This window comes from Epinephelus moara, chromosome 6 (genome assembly GCF_006386435.1).
Source record: "Epinephelus moara isolate mb chromosome 6, YSFRI_EMoa_1.0, whole genome shotgun sequence".
Classification (NCBI taxonomy): Eukaryota; Metazoa; Chordata; class Actinopteri; order Perciformes; family Serranidae; genus Epinephelus; species Epinephelus moara.
Genome location: NC_065511.1, coordinates 21,551,104 through 21,572,046, shown reverse-complemented (window position 1 = coordinate 21,572,046; position 20,943 = coordinate 21,551,104). Strand labels below are relative to the sequence as shown.

Genomic DNA, 20,943 nt, shown 5'->3' with positions numbered 1-20,943 from the left:
TTTTTAGACTTTAACCATTCTCACTCTTCAAGTTTCTAACAATTTAATATTTAATTAATGCTATTCTTACAGGAGGTCATTCTGGAGCAGATTTTCAAGGTGCCAATTTGAACCTTTTGTTATATTAATCAATTATATCACTGGAAAAATACCTGTTTTTATGAATATAAATAAAATATGTATCACCCTTGCAGAGGCCAAGGCAACACTGCGGACCTCAATGTTGGCTATGTGTAAGTGTTAATCAATGCTTCACTACTGCATCACACGACCCTAATAGTAAGCACAGCCTAAAACTGATACTGTGTGACTTCCTCCTCCTCCCATAGAAACAACACCACCACTGTAAACTGTGAAACTCAAATCTCCAAGCCACGCTGCCCATCCCCAAAGCAGTGAGTTTTACTAACACAGCTGTTCCCTGCTCTTTAAAATCACACACCATTGTGTATCTTTTAGCTGTACATTAATTATCCATTTCTTTTTATGTTTCTGTTTGATGTAGTACTCGGAGACCTCCTCCTGACAGGCCTGAGGTCAGTAGTGATGTGGTGAGCGGTAATGCTTAAATCAGATGTAACTGAATGACTTTGCCTGTACTTTGTTTGTCTATGTAATGGGGTTACATTGCTGAGAGATCTGTAGTGTGGACCCTTGTCTAAGAGACATCAGTTTGTCACAGTCAGCCACATGTTTTGTTTATGTGTGGCTTCGTGCAGCGGTCCAGGAATGTTTGGAAGCCTCACTTTTAGATGCTGAGTGTCATTGTCTATCTGTCATGCTCCCTTTTCCCGAGGCTCCTTTATTGACATTTTCTCATCCATCCGGTAGGACTTTCCTTCCTTTTCCCATCGTCTGATTGCCCCACCCATCTCATCCACACACCTGGTCCCACTTCCCCCATCTGCTCTGGCTAGCCTTCCCCGCCCACTTCCTCACCTGCATATCATTCCCTCATCAGCCACTCTCCATATATCCTGATCCATTGTTCATCACTTATACAATGTGGTTTTTGGTCATCGCTTTTGAGCCTCTGGCTGTGGTTGAAAAGTCAAAATCAGTCCTATGTCCAGGTTGGAGTCAACACTTTTCCTTGACCTCAATGAAAAACGACATTAGATCAAGGAAAGATGTGATGGAGAATTCAAAAAGATTTAGGAAACAACAACCGTGGTGCTAAGAGAATCTGACATGGAGGATGGCAACATCCTCAGTACTTGCCTCACCAGAAATAAAACTATAAGATGTTATAATTTATTCCACTTTTCCTCATATTTGCTGCAGGATTACCACGTGTATGGCAACTACTGAGTTCTTCAAGACATTTCAGAAACATCACGTCCTTCCAGGATCACTTTGCTGTTATCATTCATTTACATGATACTGCACAGAGCATGTATATTTACAGGGTGGGGGGTGATGTTGGTTATGCATGTAAACTTCATTTACTTAATTTTAGGGCTGTCAAACGATCAAAACAATAAATCTAATTAATTACAGGATCTGTGATTAATTAATCTAATTAATCGCAAATTAATCTTATACCCATTTTTGCTGGCAAAAGCCCCAAATGAAGATATTTCAATTCAAACACATTACATTATTATGGCTTATTGAGTAAATCATTGAATACATAACAAAAGGTGGATTTAGAAGTCAATAATATATTAATTCAACATTTTAGGCTGTCAGATTATCATGTCCAACATAAAATAAATAACATGCCTCTCTAGGCTACAAAATAAATAAGCCCATCACTTAGGCTAAAAAAATAAATAGGCTAAATAAGCCTATACTTGAGGCTACGAAATAAATAAGCCTACCACTTAGGCTAAAAAGCCTAACTAACTAACTTACAACAAGTAGCCAAATGGAAGACAGAACAGACTACCATGTTGCAAATGCCCCTAACAGACAATTTACAGTAAACGAGAATATCCCTGAGAGTGTGCACAACAATGGTGATATAGCACTCGCCTCCTTGTAAAGTGTCAACGTGTCAACTGTCAGCATAAACAGTTCCCCACTCACCATTAGGCCCTTGTCTTCTACGGTAGAAATCGGCCTGCAGTCGACAGCAATCCATTTTGCAATCGCGTTTGTCAGCTTTTCAGAGGTATTCTTGGTCAGGCGCTTTCCCTTGGTAAGCGTGGTTTGGCAAAGCAAGCTAGCAGCGCTACTGGGGCCGGCAGCTGTGGAGCTCTTAACATGTTTTGCATTGAGATGATACGTTAGACTAGAAGTACTCCGATTGTATGAAAATTCTTTCTTGCAGACATTGCATATGACCACGGCCTTATCAACTGTCCCCCTGTTTTTTTAAATGTAAACTGTCCGTTTAGAGGGCCCAGCAATTAATTTTTTTGCATGATTAATTAATCGAATTAACGTGTTAAATTGACAGTCCTACTTACAGAATTTACAGAAAGTACATCAGCTATCAAATAACTGGATTCTGTGCACCTGTTCAACATGATAAATATGCTTTTTTCTCATGTTGCCTCAGTTGTTTAGATTGTACATATAAACTGCAAAGTGATTTGATTATTTATTTATTCTAAACACTTGATAGGGAGGTATGTGCTAACAAAACTGAGAGTCTACAACTGTTGTCTAAAATAAAAGAAAATTATATAAACCTAGAAATTCTGTCCATCTGTGGGGGGAAAACCCAAAATATGACAACACAAAATAATATTTCTTTCGGCTGGAATGATTTTATTTGTTACCATTCTGAGTTTCCTGAAGGCAAATGTTTTTCTCAGAGGCAAAATCTACCTTGTTCTACTTTTTTTTTTTTACACCATATTTCCAGAAGGTATCACTGATTGGCGTAATTTTAGAAAATTCAAAACTTCAAGTGCTATAGAAAGAAGGAATATTCTCACTCTACTGACAAATTTGCTTTCTTGCTCTAGAAACAGTATAAATGTTGCTTGTTTTAAACAGTTTTTAGGTTTTTATTTTTGTCTATAGCCTTTCTGTGATTTTGATTTTGTGATTTTAATAAAACAACATGTATCTCATCAAGTAATCTGTATGTATGCACGTATGCTTTGCCCTTAACTCTTTTGTCATTACAAATAATTTTTGCCAGCATTTTTTTATGATTATGAATAAGGTTTCCCTCTTTAATTTAAAAAAATAAATCTAAAAAAAAATTGAATGTGATGTTTTTTTCAATACACGCACATTGTGCTATTCTGTTGGTACTATTTACCAGTTAATATGAACATGATAGTTGGGCTCTTCATGTGCTAACAGGCTGTGACATGCAGGCTCGCTCTCCTCCCTCACCTCATGTTGTGTTTCATTTTTGTTTTCCAGAAACCTGTTGTCATAGAATAGTCCGTAACTTGGCATAAAATATGGTTGAAAAAATGTGGTAGACCTTTAATGTGGCCTTCTCAAGCTTTGATAATTCAAAAAAAAAAAAAAACTTGATCCATCTGTTCCAAATAACTACAGGCCCATTTCAAAGCTAATGTTTATCTCAAAAGTTTTAGAGGAAGCTGTTGTCAAACAAATTTTTAGATAAATTCCAGTCAGGTTTCTGTCAGGGGCATTCCACCGACACAGCTCTTCTTAGAGTCAAATGACTTAATGATAACCACCGATGAGGGTGAATGTTCTGTTTTGGTGCTGTTGGATCTTAGCGCAGCTTTGATACTGTGGATCACACTATCATGATTGAAAGGCTCAGAAAGTGGGTGGGTATCTCTGGGAATGCCCTTGACTGGGTTTGCTGCTACCTTTCAGATAGGAAATTCTCTGTGTCTCTTGGTCCTTTCAGATCTGGTACTGTTGCTCTTTCCTGTGGTGTACCTCAGGGCTCTGTCTTAGGTCCTATATGATTTGCTTTATATATGCTTCTTCTGGGTCAAATTATTAGCTAGTTCACAAGTATGTCATATCACTGTTATGCTGACGACATTAAACTGTATGTCTACATAAAGCCTGATAACACAGCTTTCAAATTAACAGATATACAAAATCAGTGTAATGGCTAGAATAAACGTTGACATTGTTTGTTTCTGCAAACCACAGATATGTCACATTTGTACATTTTTTAGTGGATATGTTGAAACTTCACGTTTCAACAATGCCGTGGTTAACATGTAATTAGGTTTAGCCACAAAAAGTCAGTCATATACTATGGCACCTTAGAAACATTAATGTGATAGCCTGCACCTAAAATGTACAAATGTATGTATGGCATCATCACTTTACAATACCTACATACACAATGTCTGTATGGAACAAGACATAAATAAACAACTTGTATTATGTTAAAAATGTACTGGCTTAGTCAGTAAAGTTTTTTTTTTTTAAATAATAAAACAAGTAATTTTTCACAACAGGTTGGCAGAGGCTAGAAATAGGTATTATGGCAGGGTGTACAATTTCTCCATTAGCATTTACTATGGCGATGGAAGTAATCATCAGGACTTTCAAGTGGGTGGTAGGTGGGGAGAGACGGCAGAACGGGGTGCATCTTCCACCAGTTAGGGCTTACATGGATGACATGACACTGGTGACCACAACAATGCCATGTACAAAGAGGCTACTAGAGAAGGTAAATAAGAACCTCAAGTGGGCCAGCATGAAGATCAAGCCTAGTAAATCTAGAAGCATCTCGATACGTGGAGGGAAGTTGAGTGATAGGAAGTTTGTCATAACTGATGAGGAAATCCCAACAATTAGGGAAAAGTCAGTAAAGAGCTTAGGTAGGTGTTACAATGTGGAGTTGAATGATGAGGAACAGGTGGTGAAATTTAGAAAAGATGTGGCTGAAGGATTGGATAGAATAGATAAATCAGAACTTCCAGGAAAGCTGAAGTTGTGGTGTTTGCAGTTTGGGCTATATCCTAGGTTAATGTGGCCACTGTCAATGAAATTCCAATATCCGTTGTGGAGAGAATTGAAAGGTCGGTTAGCTCCTGTATTAGGAAGTGGTTGGGCGCTTGGTGCCTAAGTAGTGTTGCATTGTATGGAAAAGGGATACTTCAGCTGCTAGTATCTAGTTTAACAGAGGAATTTAAATGTACCAAGGTCAGGACAGAGCTGTTGTTATCTGGGAGTAAGGACGTGGTAGTTAGGAGTGTGGTTCCAAATCCAACCAAGGGGAGGAAATGGAAGCCAAGATCGGCAGTTCAGGAGGCAGAGGCAGCTCTTTGGCATGCAGAGATCGTAGGTAATGTTCAGTTTGGCCGGGGAGGCCTGGGGCTTGGCTCAGGCAGACCAGTATGGAATAAAGCAGGTCCCAAAGATAAAAGAAAGCTGGTTGTGGAACAGATACGTAGGAGGAGATATTAAGGGGTGTAAAGGTAGTGGCCCAGGCTAAGGAGGCTAAGGCAGTGGTTGAATTGGGAAAGTATAAAGAAGAGGAAGCTTAGTTGGAGGGACCTGTGGAATATGGAGGAGAATCGTATTAGATTCCTGGTAAGGGCTACATACGATGTGTTACCAATCCCCCAGAACCTAAAACTGTGGGTAAATGGGGACCCATCATGCCCATTGTGTTCAGGTACCGCAACCTTAAAGCATATTTTGTCAGGCTGTAAAGTTAGCTTGTCACAAGGCCGTATACATGGCGACATAGCCAGGTGTTGAAAAGTTTAGCTGCAGGCATCAAAGGGAAATGAAGACCGGCAAATTCAGAAGGTTTTAAGACTAGGAGTTTAGCAATTCAGTTTGTCTGTGAGGGGGAGAAATACAGAAGTGATAAGTTAGTAAGGAGGCAAGGGCGTAGCCGCCTAGAAGGTGCTTGTGATTGGGAAATGCAAGTAGATTTAGGGGAAAAGCTTGTTGTTCCCCAGGAAATAGTTTGTACCAATCAGAGGCCTGACATAGTGTTGTGGTCAGTGAGTCAACGGATAGTTTATTTCATTGAGCTGACAGTTCCTTGGGAAGACTCAGTGGAAGAAGCCTATGAAAGAAAAAAGCTTAGGTATGCAGACTTAGGAGCAGAAGCTGAGCACATCACCCTGTGTCAGTTGCATTTGAAGGCAAGGCAAGGCAAGGCAAGGCAATTTTATTTATATAGCACCATTCATACACAAGGCAATACGTTACAAGAGAAATACGTTAAGATAAAACATTAAAGGAACAATAGATCATTAAAAACAAAAGCTAAAAGCAAGAAAAACAGTGCAGAAAATGCATTTAAAAAGCAAACATAAAGCAACAGCAGACAAATATAAAAACAATAGCTACAGATTATCCTAACAATAAGTTACATATCTAGTTCACTGGTAAGCTGCAGTAAATAGTAATGTTTTAAGCCCTGATTTAAATGAGTTGACAGTTTCAGCCGACCTCAGATATTCTGGAAGTTTGTTCCACAGGCAGGGAGCATAGAAACTAAAGGCTGCTTCACCTTGTTTGGTTTTGATCCTGGGAACACTGAGTAAACCTGTTCCAGATGATCTGAGGGGTCTGGATGCTTCATAACGTACATTTGAACACACTACACGGACTACATCCGAAGGCCAAGTGGCACGTACGTTCTGCGCCTGCGTGAGAGAGCGCGTGTCTGCAACCCCTCAGCTGACAGAGTGGTGCATCCTGTCAGCCAAAAGGTTTCCTATCTGTGCAGCCGAACACCAGCACCTCCACGGACTATTACATCCAGACGGTCCCGGTGTTTCCTCCGCAGGCTCCACTTCACTCAGCTGCCCCATAAATCCGCTGCTTCTTCTCACTTTAACCTGAATAACAAACCGGAGCTAGCTGGGAGCGGCTAGCGGAGCGTTGTTATTACTTTTTATCTGTATTTGTCTTATTCCTATTTCCATGATTGTTTTTATATCTTATTTTAGTCTATATTTTATCCTGCATTTTATTTTTACTTTTACGTCTTATCTGTATTTTTCTCTTTTTATTATTGCTATTCTCCTGACTTTGATTTTATATTTTATCCTGCATGTTATTTTAATTTTTTTATTTTTTTTTATATCTTCTATTATTGTTTTTAATTATTATTGTATGACACAGTGTGCATTAGTTTCCCAGTCCTTTTTCTGATTTTAGATTTTACTTTTTTATTCTCTTTATTTTCCAATCAAAATGTAAAGGACTTGAATGACACTGATTTGTTTTGAAAGGTGCTATATAAATACATTTTGATTGATTGATTGATTGATTGATTGATTGATTGATGTGTGTTCACGTGCTATTTCCTTTAAGGACAGTGAGGGAGCCCATTTGGCCAGGCATTGCCCCCCTGTGCCCCCCCATGACGCCGGGTGTGTGTGGCCCTCAGCAAAACTGTTTGGACACCCCTGGACACTCCAGCTCTTGCAGACTTTACATGATGACGATGAAGACGACACATTATGTAGCCTACGCCTGAAGTCCGCGAGGCTGGAGATTTGAATTCAGCCTTTGCTTGACACCGCCCGCAAGGAGTGTCGAGCGCGCGTGTAGACAGGGTCGGGCGCGCGCTCGTCACAGCGCTGTGCTCGCGGACCTCATTTTGTGCGCGTAGACCAAAAATGCTCCCTCGCGAGACTGTTTTTTCGCTCGCTGATTGTGTGTGTACGCGCGATTTTTGAGACTAATAAAACGCAATAAAACGGGACTTTCCTTCTTATCACGAAACGAAAGTGGAATGAAAAAAACCACATCACGAGAGTGAACTGCAGGAGCAACAGACAGGTAAACTGTGTAACTTAACGTTATCTCATCTCCAAGTTTGATGTCAACAAATCTCTGTAACGTGGATGTGTCAGCCTGCAGTGTATCTCTCTCCTGTCTGTCTGTCTGTCTGTCTAACTCAGCTAAGCAGTGAACCCCTCGGTCTGTCTGTATCATGCTTGTTTGTCACTCACTTCCAGGCTGGGTTCTGTGACTTTGGGTCAGACAGTGAGAGTGAAATACAAATATTTATTAAAGTTACGTTTGCTAAACGTAGCTAATAACCATGTTTACAAACTGCAGCTCGGCAAAGATAACTGCGTAGCGCGTGCACGCAACTCATAGGCCTACTTTCCAGTAACAACTTAGTCATAACAATTATGGGTATGGCGGGACTCCTCACAGATGCATCATTTGAAAACAAGACAATGAAGTCCAGACTCTTTATGGAGATAGATTTGTTTCATAATTATGTGTGTGAACAGATCGACAATCTGTGTGTAAATGTGTAATCTGTAACACCTTCCACAAATAGCCTACAGAAAAGATTTGTAAACTCACAAAAATATTTTGCAAGTATAAAACGGATCTGTAAATACACAAACACATTCCACAAATAAAAGAAAATATCTGTGAATACATGAAATTAATTTGCAAATAAATGAAAAGCATTTGTGAATATCTTCCTAACATTTACAACTTTCGAGCAGGCACTTGTGAACTCACTTTTTATTTGTGAATCGAAAAAACATTTGTGGATCTCAGTTCTACGCATGTGGATTTGCTTTTTACACAGAGTTTTGAAACACTACATAATACGGCCCGCGTCCTTCGTGTGTACCTCCCGTTCACTTACCACCTACTTTACCCCAACTTCCACAGACGTACAGTGTAACTCCCGCTCGCTTCCCGCACGTATTTCCCCGTGTCTTACAGTATAACTAGGCTGTTTCTTAGAGCGTACCTCCCGTTCACTTACGCCCTACTTTGCCAGGACTTCCAGTGTAACTCCTGGTCATTTCCCACCTACTTTCTCCAGTCTTACAGCATAACTCGCAGCCACTTACCATGTAATTCGCGCAACTTAAGGTGTAACTTCCGAATCATTTTAAAGGTATAATATGTAGTTTTTCCACATAAAACTTTATAAAAATGACTAAACCAATATTATATATTTTGTTTAGTTGTCTGCTTTGATTATCAGAAATGTTTCCAACAATTTTTCAAACCCAGATAAATATGAAATATTAATAACAGTTAGGGACCGTGTCATTAGGTCGCATGTCAGTGGCGACGTAACTCCAGTTACCATAGCCATTAAATGAAGGAGAAGAAGAAGAAGCAGACCGGATGAGATGTCAGAGAATGAACGTTAGGCTACTGTTGCTAGGCTAAGCTAACTCGTCTTGGGTCATGATTAGGGCATTAACAGAAGTGTCGACGTCAGTGGCACAAGTCGACACCATAGCTGTCGAGTCTCCCGTTTTGGCCGGGAAACTACCGTATTTTATCCCTCTTTCCCGCCATCCTCCCGTATTAGTATTTTCCCATAAATCTCCCGTATTATAATATAATTTAAAAAAAGAAAACATTCCTCTGCCTCTCCAAACTGAACTCTGTCACTAGCCTCGCGAGAACTGCCACCTGCAGTAGCCTGGGTGGCAGTTGTCGCGAGGTTAGTGTCGACAGCGGGTCTGGTTGACAAGTGGTTATTTTAGATTTCCTGTACACCCAGGGACGGGTTTTGCTATGGGCAATGTGGGTGACGGCCCAGGGCGCAATCTATGTGAGGGCGCACAAGTCCAAAAAAAACAAAACAAAACAAAACAAAACTCGCCAGTTTTCTAGACTACCGCTCATTTCCACGTCAAGTTAGTGGAGTGGGCACTGGGGCGCCCCTATTATCCGGGCTGGATATTATTAAGTTTGCACTGTTCTCCCCTCCTTAGTCTGTAGCTTGGCACTCAGATGTTAACCCTTTAAACATAGTTAGTTCAATGCTTCACAAGGTAACAGTATTACCAGAAAATAATACAAAGACGAATCAAAGTGTCCCTGACAAAAAATAACAGAGTTCCACTGGTTGTCTTAATCAAGTTCAAGTTCAGTTTTGTTCCTTCTGTTATAAACTGTTCAGTTTAGTTTTAATCCTTTATTGTGACAAATGCACTTTTTAAGTCAGAAGTCAAGTGGAAAAGGTCGTTGTGATACTACTACCACACTGGAGTGTGACGCTCAAGTGATGGAGATGGAAGAATGGATGGGCTCCTGCGGATAAAAGGTGATCTTGATCCAACTTCTTGGGTCGAGGCAGAGATCAGGTTCATGGGTGGCTCGCCATCTCTCTCGTCAGGTAGAATCTCAAATCCATATGTCATTTTCCATAGGATCTCAAAAACCTCACCTGTGTAGAAACAGAGCTATTACTATTTTGCATCATCAACTTCAATTGTTTTATGGCCATAATCAATATCACATAAATACATCACAGTAACACAAAGTGAGCAGATGAATAACTTTTAACTGTACAGTTTTTCTCAGCATGGAATACTTTATCCTGTCTTTACATTTTATTTCATGAATTATTAGCCTTTTAATCCATGACATGTGATTATTAAGCATATTAATCAATTACAAATAATACGCATTTCCTTTTGAACTACAGATGTTTTTAACCATTTGTTTAACATTTTTCAACTTAACTATGAATAACAAAATCATGTATGCTATTAACACACATATTTCGAAACCGTAGGCTACACCAGTACACACACTGTGTTATGCTTGACTATTCATTGTTAATAACATCCATAACCAACTGTAATGGTGCAAATGTATACAGTACACTACTAACACAAATACAAACGGCAACGACCTTGAGGCAAAACAACTGTAGAACTTTAGAGTTACGAGTAAGTTAGTGTGGTATAGAGCAGAGGTTCTTAACCTTTTTGACCTTGGAGCCCAACTTTTCTAGTACAATGTGGCCCGGGGCCCATTCAGACATTAACATGTTTAATTGATCTTACTCTTGGTTTGATTTGTATTCAATAACTAGATCAAATCCACTTCCAATTAATAAGCTAAAAACGTATCAAATAAATTACATGATACAATGTGATCATCACAGAAACAATTATTTATCATGTGGATATAAATCTACACCTCCGTCAAGATGCCGAACAGGCTAACAATTCATGGGACAAATGTGCTACAAGAACATATTTGACAACAATTTTAAAGGCTCAAGTTACAGCAAAAAGGTTGGCCTCTCAAACAACTCATAAGAAAAATTTGAAATTTGACAAATAATATTTTGTGGTGATAAATACATTCAAAATAATAAAAGTTTCAAATTAAATAAATAAATGAATAAATATATAAAATAGAAATGAAGTGCAAATGAAACTATAGCTTATAATCACCAAGTTAAAAAAAAAATAGATAAACTGTAAATAAAATGAAATAAAGTGCAAATGAAACTGTATCTTATAATCTGCAAATAAATTTGACAATTGAACAACCACAGTCACAACAGAGACATTAGCACTGCCTTCATGTGTGTTCACGTGCTTTCGCTGGTCTCACGCGCAAACGCACACACGTCAGCGCATTGTACACAGAGGCAGTTAGAGCTACAGGCTACAATGAGGCTAAAAACAGAGTTCAAATGACGTTTTTCCAAACAACTTTTTATGTCGGGGCTTCAGGACACTTGGATCACTACGGACGAGCAGTATGGAGATATTTTATGGTTTCAATTCTGTGTTCTTGGACGTTTTAATCTGGGTCACCGTCAGCCATTAGGTGTGCAGTTGTGCTGCTACCCACTTCTTCCTCGGATTTCCGTAAGTGTTGTGAGGACTCTAAAACTTCACCAGAGCCTCCCTCGGCATATGGGTGAGTAGATAATGGCTGAATTTTCAATTTTGGGTGCACTATCCCTTTAACAGGTGCTGCTATATGCTTCAGTTTGTCAGTAGAGGATATGCTGAATCATCAGCCAGTACAAGCACAGACTCAGTAGATCCACATCCAGCCTCAGTCAGTACTAACAGACCCAGTAAAGTCGACTTCAACAAATACTATCACTATTAAAATGTTGAGGCTCAGTTTTATGTGTTACTACAAAATGCACCTTTTTGGGCAGTTTTTTTTAAATTAACATTTTATTTAAAGCCGCTACAAGGAACTTTTAACTGAATATGCAAAAGTCTCTCGTTTCTGATGATGTCTGTGTGTGACCTACAACAGCAAATGAGACAATCGGTGTGAAGATAAGCTATTTCTATAGTGTATATCCATACCTTTAGGAAACTGTCTCCGGGTCCGCCCCAGGTCACTTCCAGGACGAAACGATTTACGACACTCAGGGGGTACACGTCATCTTACCTAGCTGCTTACATTTATAGTGACTCTTATAAATAGTCGCTATTCCTCCTCCTCGACCCGACGTCCGCGGGGAGTTAAAATAGCAGCAATCATCGGGTAAAAGTTCTGTGAAAGCACTGGACTCACCAACAGTCAGCCACGTCTCAGTCACACAGAGAAAATCCAATCCTCAGGAAGTCAGGAAATCCTTCAGGATAAACGTTTTGTTCGCTAGCAATCTAGCATTTACCAGCCCAATCCTGGCAGGAGCCAGCGGGTCAATGGCGTTAGCTGTCCGGGGAGCCACACACAGAGGCCGCAGGTTGCGCAGATTCACCCCACGCCAGCGGGGACGAGGAGAGCAGGGGCCGCGGGGCTGGAACACCTCATCCGGGCCACGACAGGTACCAGCCAGGCGTTGACAGGGTCCAGCGAGTGCCGAGAAATAAAGAGGCGAGGCACCGCTCCATACTCAGTCCAAGAAGCCGTGGAAGTGCTCGCCAAACAGGCCTTCAGCCTTACCAGCCGACCGCTGCGTTTACCCCGGCGGCGGTGGCGCTTACGCCGGAGAGGTGGAGCTGGGGCGTGGCAGAGGTGAGCTGGGATCCCCGATAGGAGCAGTGGTAAAGTTTTCCCGTCTTGTTGTTTCATTCATCCCCAAAACAAACACATGCGCGAGCCAGGTAAGCGTCTTTACGACAATACGCGCCAGAGCTCATGGGAAATGTAGGCTTCATTCCAGCAAAACACTACCGCTTTTGTCCACAGGGTTGCCATACCGCTTTTGTCCACAGGGTTGCCAAAATCAACTCAAAATGAAAGTTCCTTGTAGGGGCTTTAAACAGTGCTCCTTTTGTCTTTCTTTCTCATTTGATCACTTTACCAGACCTCATACAGTATTACAAGATATTTTAAATATACTAAAAACTAATTTAGTGAAGGAGTAAGTGTCAGAGTGTGATCTGTGATGAGATGAACTACATGTTGTTGTGTTGGTTGTCTCTTAAGCTGTGACATGCTCTGACATACTTGCTGCATCTATGGCGCTGACACTATTTTCTCCAAGTACATTTTAGTCAGGTCAGAGTGAATCAAAATCGTGAGGGTACATGTGTAATCATGGTTCTCTGTGTGAAGAGGCTTCCCCTCCACCCAGAGATATATTGTATCTCTATTGGAGACCTGTACCCTTGGGTCAGGTGACGTGGATAATTTCTTTAAGACAGTCCACCTGTGGTCGTGGCTGACAGCCTATAAACCCCTGTCAACCACGCCCCAGTGATCTAGATCTGATGGCCTCTAGGTGGAGGGGAAGCCTCTTCACTCAGAGAACCAGGGTTACACATGTAACCTCACATTCTCTATCGTTCTAGGCTTCCCCTCCACCCAGAGATATATTGTATATCTATTGGAGATCTGTAAGACACACCGCGAGGGGACAGCAACTTCGAATGAGACGTCCCCGCCACCAAAGTGCTCTACAAAATACACGGTGTGCCCAATGAACTATACAAATGTACACTATATACACACCCCAGGCTAGCTGGTGCAGCAAGATGTTGTTGCCACAAGCCCTGGCGCCAGACGCCATCAAGGCTACACGGCCCCGCAAGACGCGGTGGGGAGGCCACTCAGGAGGCCACTCAGGCTGGCCTCACAAGGAAACAATATGTCACTACTGCTGGGCCAAGCCAAGCACTCGCTCACCGAACGATATGCCTGCAGCCACGTTGAACTGGTAGAATCTTGCAAATGTGGATGGGGCAGACCAGGTAGCTGCTGTGCAAATCTCATTGAGAGACGCACCGTGCCATGACGCCCAAGAAGTAGCCATGCCCCGGGTTGAATGTGCCTGCACCCTAGACAGGAAGGGCACCCCTGCCCCCAGATATGCCTGCTGGATAGTTCCCACAATCCAGTGAGAAAGACGAGCCTTGGACAGCCACTGACCCCCGATGTCTGGCCTAAAACAGACAAACAGCTGATCTGTCTGCCTATGGCACCGTGTCTGTTGCAAATACCCCCTGAGTGCCCTAACTGGGCACACAAGAGTGCCTACAATCACCTTCCTCTGTTGAGTCGGAGAAGAGAGACACTGCTAATACTGCTTGCCATGCTGCTGTAGCTCAGTCGTAACTGTAACTGATGCTGAGACTCTACTGACTGCGTGACTGGTAGACGGCAGTGGGTGGCGCAACAGGCCAAAACACAAATTCAAAACATAAACATGATTTGCGGACCGTAAATTTTAAAATGCGAATATTCTGGCTGTACTATTGTTGTCGGTGAGATCAGTTTGTTATATTAACATTATTCATTAGTCTCTGTGACATATTAGGATGATTTTACGACTATTTGCTTTAGATTTCTTACATATAGCTCTTTTAAGACCAGCTCCAAATCCCGGGGTGAGAGAGACGGCCTGGAACACAGGCCATCACGTCGCCTAGCACCCTTAAGGAACTGGGAAACCCGTTTGTCTGCCTCTTCAGGCAACTGGTAATGTCCCATCCGAGCTGCCTTAATCACCGCCACCATACCCCCAAGAGTCAAAGGCGACTTCCCGGCATCCAAAAGACCCTGAAGGAACTGCAGGATAAAAGGGGCTGAGCAAGTTACTGGGTCAAAATGTTGCCCCCCACACCAGGCTGCAAAGGCCCTCCACCTGTACGTGTAGAGCGATCTTGTAAATGGTGTATGAGCCTCCTGCAGCGTACGGACCACCGAAGGAGATAACCCCATAGCTAACAATGCAGACTCCTCAGGGGCCATGCCCACAACCAGAGCCCCTGGGGAAAGGGATGAACCAGAGTCCCCCAAGCCTGGGACAGCAGGTCCCGACGTACTGGGAGCTCCCACGGAGTCCCGTCCAGCAACGTCGGGATGTCCAAGAACCAGGTCATGTGTGGCCAATGTGGGGCCACCAGAATCAGCCTCAGTCCATCCATCCGTACCCTCTGCAGGAGGGATGGAAGAAGGACAAAGTGGGGAAAGGCATACAACAAGACGCTTGGCCATGGGTGAGCCAGAGCATCTGCTCCGAGGGGAGGATTGTTTCCCCCCAGGGAGAAGAAGAGAGCACAATGGGTTGACTCCTGTGATGCGAACAGGTCGATCTTTGCACGTCCGTAGCGGAGCCAAATCTCCATTACCACCTGAGGGTGTAGTCTCCACCCCCCTGGGTCCGGACCTCCTCTGGACAGCAGATCCGTAGCTCGGTTTTCCACCCCCGGCACATGGCACGCTCTCAGGGACAGAACCCTGGGGTGTCAACATTTTGATGTTGTAAGTGATCTGAGGACCACTCCAGTGACCGCTGACCCCACTCCCCCTGAACACTGCACCCCAGCCTGTCAGTGACGCATCTGTCGTCACCAATTGACGATTTGTCACTGGACTCAGCGACTTGGCAAGATTCCTGCTGTCCTCCCACCAACGGAAAGCCACCCGCAACTGCTTGGTTACAAGCACCGTGGTATCCAGGCGACTCCTGGGACCCAAACCCAGATCCAGGATGCATCTCTGCACTGGCTGCATGTGTAGGAGAGCCAAAGGGACTGCTTGAACTGAGGATGCCATCAGACCCAGAAGGCGGAGACACTGCCTCCATGTGACCCCGGCCCCCAGCCTGAATAGAGAGAGACCGGACCTGAGAGACAGCTGCCTCTCCTCTGTCAGGCAAAGTAGACCAGCCTGGGAATCTATAACTTGGCCCAGGAACTGTGTCTTTTGAGATGGCTCCAGACTGCTCTTCTCTAGGTTGAGACGCAGGCCAAGGTGCTGGATGTGGTCCAGGAGGATAGTCAGATGCGCCCGGCACTGAGCCTCTGAATATGCACACAGGAGCCAATCATCTAAATAATTCAATATTCATATCCCTTTCTGCCGTAGAGGCGCCAGAACCACCTGCATGCACCTTGTGAAGGCGCGCGGAGCCAGAGAGATACAGAACAGCAGGACTTGGAACTCGTATTCCCTGCCGTCGAACATAAAGCGGAGAAAACGCCAATGCCTGTTCCAGATTGGAATTTGAAAGTAGGCATTCTTCAGATCTATTTTTGTGAACCAGTCCCCTTTGTTGATGGACTGTCTCATCCGGGGAATCGTCAACATTTTGAAAGGCAGCCGCCTGTGATTTAGATCTCAGACCCCTGAGAGAAGACGGAGGCTTAGGCTTGCCTCCGCCTCTACCCACTTTGCCTCTGGCGGCTCCTCTGGCTGCACTGGCGCGACCACGGCGAGCATCCAGAGTAGCCCTTAGGTCCCCAGGCCCCCAGCTGATCCAAGTGCCTGTGTGGGGCCCTCGACCCTTTTACCCCCAGACTGACCAGACCACCTGGGCTTGGCCTTGGGGGTCAGTACACTGGAGACCTCCTTAGCACAACGGCGGGCCTCCTGTGCCTGTTGTAAAAGGGTAGTGGCACCAGGCCCAAACATGGCCGTCGGTACGACCAGCAACTTCAGAAGGGCCCCTTTGTCCTCTGCCTGCTACTTAGATCTGGACAAATACAGCTGGTGCCTGGAAACCCAGAATGACGACATGCCCTTCCCGGCAGTCAGTATCTGCTCTTTCATCAGTGATGACAACATAGATGAAACGAGCTGTATCTCAGAAATAAGACGGGCATCAGCCCCAGTGCTCAGCTGACGTACCAACTTCTGCTGGTACAGCGCTAAGACGGACCCGGTATTCGCCAGTTGAGTCTGAACTGCCATAGACCTGTGCAGTCTGGCCAGTGAGGCATCCAGCATTTTGCTGTCCCCTGACGGAGTAGCTGGCCCTAACACGGAGCTGGCTGTAAATAAGAGGGCAGAAACTGACTGACTGGCCTAGCTGAGGCAAAGAACCACAGCCCACCTTCTCCTTATCCTGCATGGCTGACATCTGTCTGGTGGTAGCAGTAAAGGAAAGCTTTGCCGTGGGATTCTCAAATTCCTTGTGCATCAAGTCTCCCACATCTGGCAGAAGAGGCACTGCAAAAGGCACCGCCGTATCAGGGAAATCATCATCCTCATCAAAGCGTGAGGGGGAGGAGCTTGACCTAATACTGGTCTGAGCTCCAGAGCCTGAGAAGCCCTCTCAATCAAGCTTCTGAATTGCTGGCGCTTATTTTTTTTGGTCTCACTCTCCTCAATCATCCCCTCAGCATCTGCATCATCCGATAGCCCTAATACATCAACTTTCTCCTCCACATCCTCCTGGTCATCAGCTCTGATTCTGTCACCAGGCAAGAAGGACCTGGGAGGGGACTTAGGGCGGGAATCTACAAAGGAGCTGCCTCCAAAATCCCCCATCTTGAGGCGCTTAGACTGCTAGGGCACTGCAGATGGTTTAAACTCTCTTTGCCACCTATGCTTCGCCCTAAACATGCAAAGCCGAGCCTCTAAGGATCATGCTGGCAGAACAGAACAATCCATACAGAAGGATGGATTGTCAACTGCCACAACAGCATGTTCCTCCCCCAAACAATGCACACACACATCATGCCCATCCTCAATGGGCAACTGAACCCCACACACCACACAAAACGATAACCCCGCCCTCGCGGGATCACCACGCGGAATTTTTTGACAACACGGAAGCTGGCTCTCCCAGCACGCCTGCTGCCAAACTTTTACTGGCAAAACTGTGGGATTGTGGAATGTATTGTGTGTGAATGGTGCAACGTACAAACAAAGGGACAGGCAGCAACCTTAATAACACACAAACTCCTTCTCAACGCCCTCGTGGACAAAGAAGAGAGTTCTGTGTCGATAACGTGACGAAAATCCCCGCATGGGGACAAAACGCTCGACACTGGATCTGACAGAAGCCCTGCGCTATCAACAAACTCACGGATCCTTCTCCCTTCGCCCAAACAGCCCACCGTGAGAGGCAATCACCCTCCCTCAAACCCTGTGGGGTAAGCGGCACAGACTGTGTTATTTGTTAGCCTTGCTAAACGAAAGTTTTCTTTTTGTATAAAGATAGAAGATAGAATTGTCTCAAAGAAGCACAGCGACAAACGCCACGCTGCTCCAAGTGGAATCAGAAAAATCACTGGGGCGTGGTTGACAGGGGTTTATATAGGCTGTCAGCCACAACCACAGGTGGATTGTCTTAAAGAAATTATCCACGTCACCTGACCCAAGGGTTTAGGTCTCCAATAGAGATATATACAATATATCTCTGGGTGGAGGGGAAGCCTAGAATGATAGAGAACTTCTAGTATACATTTAATTTTTGTAAAGAACTTTGTTCTGGTGTCTTTATATGAGCCACAGATAGGAAGAAATGTTTCTCTGTCTCCACCTGTCTCTGAGGACAGAGCTGACACAGACTGTCTTCTCTAGGCAGTGGCAGTGTCAGTCTCTATGGCCAGGCTGTGATCCCTGAGTCTGTACATACTCAGTATGTTATCATTTTCTGATCTATCTATCCTTTGAAACACTTAAAGACGTACAAACAGTAGCTCAGACATTTGATTTTTGTTTTTTAGTATATGCTTAAACTTGAGCTGTCTTTTTGTTCAGAACCACAGAATTTCCTGAACTTTCTGTTGATGAAAAAAGACTCTATGACAAAGGATCGATCTTGCAGCCTTTGGCGGCTATTTTATTGTAGACACAGCTTACAACTTCACACACTGCACAATGTGACAGCCCCTGAAAGCAGTTTACCAAACACTCTTATACCATTCCTCAGATAAGCCTCACACCTAACATTCCATGTGTGTGAAGGAGTGATTTCCTGTTGTTTCCAGAGCTCGCTCATATATTTACCTCACTTTTTTTTTGTTACATATATATATATATATATATATATATACATACATATATATATATATGTATATATATACTTTATTCATTCAATTTTTTCACTCTTTTTGTCATTAACACACAGGTCCGAAAGACACACATGCACAAACAGGACCTATACATGCACAAAGTCAGAGTGAGGGGGCTGCCTTGGTCAGGCGCCCCGAGCGGTTGGGGGGGTTCGGTGCCTTGCCAACCCAAGTCCCTATGGACTGAGCTATTGCCGCCCCACTTGGCGTTCTACCATCCTGTTGTTCTGTTGTTGATCTGCGTTTGTGAAAACTGTCCTGTAATATTGCTGTTATCTTGCTATGATAAATGTATAACGGAAGAGTGACAATACCTTATTAACTATGCTAATGTATAATCAGGAATTTCATTTAACTATAACAGCCTACACAAGGCAGGGTTACACAAGATAAGGGTTCACACCGTGTAAGAGTGAAAAACCTGTTGGCTGCTAACAAGAGAACTCTCTTACCGCCCCTCCCGCTGGTGTCCTTCAACGTGAACCCATCAGTATTACATACAGTGATTTTACTGATACATAGAATCATCAATAGGTAATTAAACAAGGATACAAATGTGAATTAACTAAAATGAACAGTAAGTTGGCAAATCATGCCATGTGATAGAACACATGTAATGCAATACTGTGATGTGACAAGGTGTGTGCCATCTGCCATAAGTCCCCGACTCCTTGGAGTCATCCCTTATTATCCTTTCTTTGAATCCATCATCATCATCATCATCATCATAATCATCTACTTCTCCTGCATCCAGAGGATCATCAGAATCATCCATGTAGGCAGGGATGAGGAAATCTGGATATCTCTCCCCATTCTCTGCCTCCTTCTTCTGATTGCGGTGGATTTGCGCAGTTTGTCGGGGTGTCATCACGTTCAACATGTGAGCCTGTTGAAGACCAGTCACAAGAGTCTGTTCGTCCAGCGCCCTCTGGCACTGCCTCCTCAGCATGGGGATACTGGCGTCCCAGTATGAGAGACCATAAAAGGAGGAAGATGAAGTGAGAGACACGTCTCTCACTTCAGCCAAGGGGCAGCATGACGGCCAACGCAGTGACCAGCCGGATCAGGAAACTTGTGGCGTATCAGTAGTACAACACAGGACGGGATGGACGTCTGAATGGAAAGAATTGGACACTATTAGTGTTTATATTTATATATCTATCTATTGTATATTATTTAGTACGTTTTTTTGTAGCTTTTGTTTTTTTTCATTTGCTAAAAATTAAGTTCTTTTAACAAAAGACTTATTTGTCATTTCTTTATAAGTGAGTTTTTTTGGTATAATGAAACCTTAGTGTTCAGAATTGAGTTTACACAGTTGTATCTCATTAGATGTCATAAAAACTCACTCTTCTTCAGTTCTGTACCCTAGGGGTCCATCATCATACCTGTAAATGTTGTGGATGTTCTGTGGGGTGCACAGATTCAAACAGTCAGGCTCCAGGCCTGGATGGTGTATCAAACATGGAGGATGAACTGGAACCTGGTTCATTACCCCAAAACTAATAGGTAGAAATGACACAAGGCATACTGTTTAATAAGTAAGCAAAGAGACTCAGGAGACAACATCACTGCATAAAACAAATACTGATCTAGGAAGCAACATGTGTTTTGCTATGAAACTTTGATTTCATATACGTATATGCTGTGGAGAAATACCAGTTATTTCTATTTGTTTTTCTATAATGCAGAAATCTGTCATCTCAATCTGCTGTGGTAAAATTGATGAATTCACGGGTTAAAACTGTGGTTTTAACGGGGAATGTGTTAGAAGCAGAATTTATACTTTGGAATTATTACCCAACACAATCTACATTAGTCTGATCTTAGATAAGCCTGCTTAGATAAAAAGGAGTTATTCTTTACACCATGTCATATTCCTTTAGGTAACATCATTAGAAATCACTCTATAAATTTCCATTGTTATGCGGATGATACACAGTTGTATTTATCGATGAAGCCAGAAGAAAGTAATCAATTAACTAAACTCCATAACTGCCTTAAAGACATAAAAACCTGGATGAGCACCAATTTCCTGATGTTAAATTCAGACAAAACTGAAGTTATTGTTCTTGGCCCCAAGCAACTCAGAGACTCTTTATCTGAT

General features: G+C 43.2%; 2 protein-coding genes across 2 annotated transcripts in view; both read left to right on the top strand.

The window, feature by feature from the left end:
- The window catches only part of LOC126391717 (uncharacterized), a 7,421-nt gene extending 6,181 nt beyond the window's left edge, over nucleotides 1-1,240 (top strand). Inside the window, exons 14-18 of the mRNA XM_050046620.1 lie at nucleotides 73-99; nucleotides 195-233; nucleotides 330-395; nucleotides 506-536; nucleotides 832-1,240. Of these exons, the coding sequence (XP_049902577.1) occupies nucleotides 73-99; nucleotides 195-233; nucleotides 330-395; nucleotides 506-536; nucleotides 832-981 (313 nt within the window). The 3' untranslated portion in view covers nucleotides 982-1,240. The remainder of the gene's footprint in view (nucleotides 1-72; nucleotides 100-194; nucleotides 234-329; nucleotides 396-505; nucleotides 537-831) is intronic.
- A 6,266-nt stretch (nucleotides 1,241-7,506) lies between these two features.
- LOC126392050 (uncharacterized) overlaps nucleotides 7,507-20,943 on the top strand; it is a 28,414-nt gene continuing 14,977 nt past the window's right edge. Inside the window, exon 1 of the mRNA XM_050047164.1 lies at nucleotides 7,507-7,659. The gene's annotated coding sequence lies outside the window, so the exon portion shown is untranslated. The remainder of the gene's footprint in view (nucleotides 7,660-20,943) is intronic.